Source organism: Mobula birostris, unplaced genomic scaffold (assembly GCF_030028105.1).
Source record: "Mobula birostris isolate sMobBir1 unplaced genomic scaffold, sMobBir1.hap1 scaffold_4135, whole genome shotgun sequence".
Taxonomy (NCBI): Eukaryota; Metazoa; Chordata; class Chondrichthyes; order Myliobatiformes; family Myliobatidae; genus Mobula; species Mobula birostris.
Window position 1 is genome coordinate 7,481 of NW_027277232.1, and position 6,977 is coordinate 14,457.

Consider the following 6,977-nt stretch of genomic DNA (forward strand, 5'->3'; position numbering starts at 1 on the left):
ATCTGGGAGAGGGACGCTGGACCCCTTTGTTCAGGAACAGTTGTTACCCTACAACCATCAGGCTCCTGAACTGGTGTGGATAACCTCATTCATCAACAAATCTCAACTGATTCCACAACCTACAGACTCACTTTCACAGAGTCTACAACTCAATATCATAGTCGTATTTGTTTTTATTTTCACCCTTTATTATCCTTACCCATCGGTAGCTTCTCTGTCTTTGTCTTTTCCTGTGCAGTTTTTAATAAATTCTGTTGTGTGTTTTTTTTCTTTCTCAATAGGTGCAAGAAATTGAATCTCCATGAATCACGTGGTAATGTATACATGTTTTGATAATAAATTTACCTGGAACTGTCACGAAAGTGTTTTCCGTTTGATTTGTTGGTATAAGGTGGAGAATAGTGATGAAGATTTCACAAGAACTGGTAAGATCAGCCAGAGCTGCTGGATCCAGTCCAAGGGTTGAAAAACATTCCGAGGAACAAGATTGGACAAGATTCCACACGGTAGGCTTATTCAGAAAGTCAGAAGGCATGGGAGCCAGGGAGGTTTGGCCAGGTGGATTCAGAATTGTCTTGCCTGCAGAAGGCAGAGGGTGGTGGTGGAGGGAGTACATTCAGATTGGAGGATTGTGACTAGTGGTGTCCCACAAGGGTCTGTTCTGGGACCTCTACTTTTCGTGATTTTTATTTACGACCTGGATGCGGAGGTAGAAGGGTGGGTTGGCAAGTTTGCAGATGACACAAAGGTTGGTGCTGTTGTAGATAGTGTAGAGGGTTGTCAAAGATTGCAGAGAGACAGTGACAGGATGCAGAAGTGGGCTGAGAAGTGGCAGATGGAGTTCAACCCGGAGAAGTTTGATGTGGTACACTTTGGAAGGACAAACTCCAAGGCAGAGTACAAAGTAAGTGGCAGGAAACATGGTTGAGTGGAGGAGCAGAGGGATCTCGGGGTACATGTCCACAGATCCCTGAAAGTTGCCACACAGGTGGATAGAGTAGTTCAGAAAGCTTACGGATTGTTAGATTTCATAAGTCGAAGGATAGCGTTTAAGAGTCGCGAGGTAAAGATGCAGTTCTATAAAATTGTGGTTAGGCCACATTTGGAGTACTGTCAACAACACACATCAAAGTTGCTGGTGAACGCAGCAGGCCAGGCAGCATCTGTAGGAAGAGGTGCAGTCGACGTTTCGGGCAAACAAGAGGACATGAGTTGAGAGTTAAAGGGCAAACGTTTCGGGGTAACACGAGGGGGAACTTCTTTACTCAGAGAGTGGTAGCTGTGTGGAACGAGAAGTGGTTGGGGCAGGTTCGATGTTGTCGTTTAAAGTTAAACTGGATGGATATATGGACAGGAAAGGAATGGAGGGTTATGGGCTGAGTGCAGGTCGGTGGGACTGCGTGAGTGTAAGAGTTTGGCACGGACTAGAAGGGCCGAGATGGCCTGTTTCCGTGCTGTAATTGATATATGTTTGTATGGTAAACACAGTGAAGAAGGAATCTGATAGGAGAGATGTGGACCATGGAGAACAGGAACGAGGATCCTCCAACATCCACTGCATCTCCCTTGTCTTTCCGACTTGTAATTTCCTCAAAAAGATGCAATAGGTTTGTCAGGCAGGATTTTCCTTTAAGGAATCCATGCTGAGTTCTGCCTATCTTGTCATATGCCTCCAGATACTCCGTAATCTCATCCTTGCCAATCGACTCCAACAACTTCCCAACCACCGATGTCAAGCTAACAGGTCTATAAATTCCTTTTTTCTTCCTTGCCCCCTTCTTAAATAGCGGAGTGACATTTGCAATCTCCCAGTCCTCCGGAACCATGCCAGAATCTATCGACTTTTGAAAGATCATCGCTGATGCCTCCGCAATCTCCACAGCTACTTCCTTCAGAACACGCGGGTGCATTCCATCTGGTCCGGGAGATTTATCTACCGTCAGACTATTCAGCTTCCTGAGTACTTTCTGTGTCGTAATTGTGACTGCGCACATTTCTCCTTGCAATCCTTTTTTTTTATTAATTTAAAAGAGTAAGCATAAATACAAACCAAAGGAGAGGTTATCTCAAATACATATATCAATAATAGTACAAACAAAGGAAGGTATATACACTGTCAAAATCATAAATAGTATTAAGCTAATATAAAGTGACAAGAGAACCACTTCTCCTCTTAACAGTTCATAGAAAAAAAGACTCAAGATTTCCTGTCACTGTGAAAAAAAAACCTCACTAAACTAACCTAAAATATAAAAAAAGGGGGACTGGGCAGTCCATTTTGGGGAGGCAGTTAAAAAAAGGGGAAAATCTTTCTGATCAAATCTAAAACTTCGTGGAGAAAAAAAAATTAACTGGAAAAGTAAAAAGATTAAATCATATGATAACATTGAATAAATTGTCGCCAAGTTTGCTGAAATTTGAAAGATGTATCAAACGTCCAACTCCTTATTTTCTCCAAACTTAAACAAGACATAATGGAGGAGAGCCAAAAAAAACATAGATGTATTCGGATCCTTCTAGTACAACAGAATAGCTCTCCTAGCCAATAAAGGTGAGGGCACATTTCCTTTCCCTGACACCCTTGAGTGTCCGGTATACTACTGATGTCTTCCTCAGTGAAGACTGATGCAAAATACTCGTTCAGTTCCTCCGCCATCTCCTTACCTCCCATTACAATTTCACCAGCATCATTTTCTATCGGTCCTATATCTACTCTCAGCTGCCTTTTAATCTCTATATATTTGAAAAAGCTATTCGTATTGTCACGAACCCCGTGACGGGAATAAAGAACCAGCAGAAATAGAAAACACTTTGGAGTCCAGTATTGCTATTAACTAATAATATTTATTAGTAACTATGCAATACAGCAATATAGATGTAGATAAATCAAACAGGTTATCAATGATTATATATAATTAAGTAAATCAGTAAGTGTGGAAATATATGTGAACAACCAAGATTCTTCAAGTCTAGGGGTAAAAAGATATAGTCTTATGATGATGAGTAAAGTTCAGTTCTGTTTGTTCGTGGTGTTGAGTTGGGTAGTGATGGAGAGAGAGAGAGAGAGATTTGAGTCTTCAGATGAGCTGACGCTGTCGATATTCTCGTTGTCCTCCGAAATCCTTTAAAAGTCACCGACTGTGACCTCAACAAGGGAACACAGAAAACTTCAAAGAGTTTTCTGTGGTGGAGTTATCACCCAGGCAAGGGTGGACACATGGACAACTCCCCACCAGTCACTCCCTTTTCCTCACTGCAAGAGCCACTGATCGATCCTCCAAAAACCCACTTTTTACACGGGCACAACAAAGCTCATTCAGTGTCCAAAACATGTGTCTGAGGTCTATATCATCTGACCTCCTATTTATCTCACTGTACTGAGTATCAACTGTCCTTCAAATAACTCCTCATTCCTCTCCCTGTGTAAGAAAATCACGAGCAGGTGAATGTCCTTGGGAAGTATCGACACGCTGCCGGAAAATCATAACATCGAGTGTCCATCAAATAACGCCGCCTTCAGTCACCATAGCAACTTACGAGCTGCTGGGTTCTGTCTCCAGCTCAGCAGAAATCCAAAAGTTAGCCAGTTCTTTCTCATGCCTTAAAGTGACAGTCCAACAGTTAGTCTTCGTTTCTCTCTCTCTCTCTCTCTCTCTTTCAAAATAACATGTCGGCGTTAAATTACTCTCTCTCTCTCTCTTCCAAAAGCACAGTTCATAGCGTAATCGAGCACAGTTTATAGGGGTAATTCGGGACCCCGTCACAGTATCCTCTTTGATATTATTTGCTAGCTTCCTTTCATAGTTCATCTTTTCCCTCTTAATGACCTTCTTAGTTTCCTTTTGTAAGCTTTTTTAAACTTCCCAATCCTCTGCCTGCCTACTAATTTTTGCTTCCTTGTATGCCCTCTCCTTTGCTTAACTTTGCCTTTGACCTCTCTTGTCAGCCACGGTTCCATCCTTTTCTCATTCGAAATTTCTTTCTTTTTTGGAATATATCTATGTTGCACATTTCTCACTTCTCGCATAAACTCCAGCCACTTCTGCTCTGCTGTCCTTCCCGCTGGTGTCCCGCATGTGGTAATGTATACGTGTTTTAACATAGAACATAGAATAGTACAGCACAGTACAGGCCCTTCGGCCCACAATGTTGTGCCGACCCTCAAACCCTGCCTCCCATATAACCCCCCTACCTTAAATTCCTCCATATACCTGTCTAGTAGTCTCTTAAACTTCACTAGTGTATCTGCCTCCACCACTGACTCAGGCAGTGCGTTCCACACACCAACCACTCTCTGAGTAAAAAACCTTCCTCTAATATCCCCCTTGAACTTCCCACCCCTTACCTTAAAGCCATGTCCTCTTGTATTGAGCAGTGGTGCCCTGGGGAAGAGGCACTGGCTGTCCGCTCTATCTATTCCTCTTAATATCTTGTATACCTCTATCATGTCCCTCCCATAATGATAATATCATGTCTCTATCATGTCTCCTCTCATTTGATAATAAATTTACCTGGAACTGTCTGTGATATTTCAATCCTGGGACAACAAAATCAATTGTCTATTCTATTCGTGACTCTGTAATCTTACAAACATTAGTTAAATCTTCCTTCAGCCTCCGCAGCTGCAGAGAAAACGACGCAAATTTATCCATTCTCTGCTTATAATCCACGTTGGGTCTCAACAAGTGCCAGACTTGCCCATTAACCTACTCACATACGAATATTCGAGTTCCCAAACAGTCCATCCAGATGAGGTGACACTTTGCCTGTGAGTTTGTCGGGGTCACTGACTGTATCCACTCTCTTGTGCAGTGCACCGACCGGACACTTATTGTGGAACTACTTTTGCTCTATCCATCATCCCAAGTGATTCTGGCAATGAAAGGGTTAACATATGAGGAGTGTTTGCCAGTATTGGGACTGTACTCACTGCAATTTAGAAAACCGTAGCGGGGTCACATTGAAACCTACCGAATGTTGAGAGGTTAAATAAGGTGGATGTCGGATGATGTTTCCGATGGTGCAGGTGTCCAGATTTAGAGATCACAGCCTCAAAATAGAGGGGATTCCTTTTAAAAAGGAGATTCCTTTCACCAGAGAGTAGCGAATCTGTGTAATGCTCTGTGGAATGTGATGGAGTCCAGGTCTATGGTCTTATGGATAGGAACTCCTGTTGGCTACCCATTGTAATTCCACTCCCCAATCCCATTCCAACATGTCTGTCTATGGACTCCCTTATTGCCACGATGACACTACTCTCCTGGAGGAGTTACACCTCATCTTCCGGCTGCCTGGCCGCTAATCTTACGGCAGAAGCGTAGATTTCCCCAGCTTCCGGGAATTTCTGCCCCCTCCCCCTTCTCCCATTCTCCATTCCGGCTCCCCTCTCACCTGTCTTATCCTCACGTCTCCATCGCCTTCCTCAGATACCCCTCCTCAATCCCGTTCTTCCACGGTCCACGCTTCTCTCCTTCCTCAGATATTTATCTCTTCTACCTCTCACCTCGCAGCTTCTTACTTCCCCCATCCAGCCACCTTTCCCCTGACCTATCAGCTGCCTAATGATTGAATAAAATGATGGTGCGGAAGACTAACACCAAAACCAGTTCTCAATGACAACAACCGGTGCACAATATAATATCATAGAAACATAGAAAATAGGTGCAGGAGTAGGCCATTCGGCCCTTCGAGACTGCACCGCCATTTATTATGATCATGGCTGATCATCCAACTCAGATCGACAGAAGGTTATAGGTATTTATGAAGCGGGACACCAGCACGGGGCAGCTCACAACTCGAAGTCGCTCTTCAGCAAGGCCTTGACTGAGGACAGCTTGTCATTCCACTTGAAATCGCAATAGTTGGGCCATTCGTTACCCTCGAAAGTGATGAGTCGCTCACCGCATAGGTTGGCGTGCTGGAACAGAATCCACACGCCTTCCTTCACCTTATGGGAAGAGACGAGGTTTTCGAAGCCGGCTCTCCTCAGATCATTCGTCGCTTCCCTAATGCTGCGGCTTTGGCCGTTATAGTTGACGTGCTCGTACAGAACGATCTCCGGGTTCTTCAAATCCTCCTTCACCAGCCGCAAAGAGAGAATTTTCTGATCCAGCTCGCCCAGATATGCGTGGTCTCCGGGACCGAGCACCTTGAACGCCCCCGTGAAGTTTTTGCCGGCGTACGCCACCCAGTGCTGGCCGATTACTCTGATCGAGCGGGCAGTATTATCGAATTTCCGAACAGTAAGGTCGAGAATGTTGTCCACAAAGTCCTGGTCCTCCCCGGTAAAGTCGGGCTTTTCGTAGAGAGTGATTTTACTCATCTTGATACAGCGGTGAGTGCCGTCCACGAGTTTACAGAGGAGCAGCTGAAGCGAGAATTGTTTCCGGAGCTACTCAGTGTTCGGTCAAACGACCAACAACAGCCATCAGCCAATCACGCTTTAGAGGAGCGGCCCCCTTTGGGAGGGGCCACGTCTGAGAGGCGAAGTTGTTGTTTCGAAGGGTTGTTGAAACTTGGGTGATATCCAATTCCTGTAGCTGGATTGTCAGGGCGGTGCGAGATCAAGGAATTCGGGCAGACTGCTGGAGGTGGGGCCGATCCTTAACAAGATGCGGACTGCTCAGAACGTCAGCGACCAGAGTTTTAACGAGATGCTGGGGTTCCACCGAAGATGCAGGCAGGCGGATTTGTCTGACCAAAGGGGAAAGGGTGAGGGAGACAGTCAATGCAGAGTTCTCCCGTGTCCGTTTCACTTAGCAACAACGCTTCCCCCTTGGGTACTGCTGAGGTTGGGTGGTAACCTGTGAGGGAAAAAGAACAACATATTGTGTTCAGTGAAATTGAGGTTATGACCAGCTCTGAGGTTAGCGGGGAAGGCGCAGGTCAGGAAGGGGTTGGGGAAGAAAAGACATTCTGTAGCCGCACGAGAGATGGCAAGTTGAAGTTTCCCACCCGGATTTCTTTTTATAGTAGAA

The 6,977-nt window shown here is 44.9% G+C and overlaps 1 protein-coding gene across 1 annotated transcript; it reads right to left on the reverse strand.

Annotated features, from left to right (window-relative positions):
* Positions 1-5,788: 5,788 nt before the first annotated feature.
* On the reverse strand, positions 5,789-6,322 carry LOC140193172 (epidermal differentiation-specific protein-like). The gene has a single exon (XM_072250567.1). It carries the CDS (start codon positions 6,320-6,322, stop codon positions 5,789-5,791), a length of 534 nt encoding a protein of 177 aa, XP_072106668.1.
* Positions 6,323-6,977: the final 655 nt, after the last annotated feature.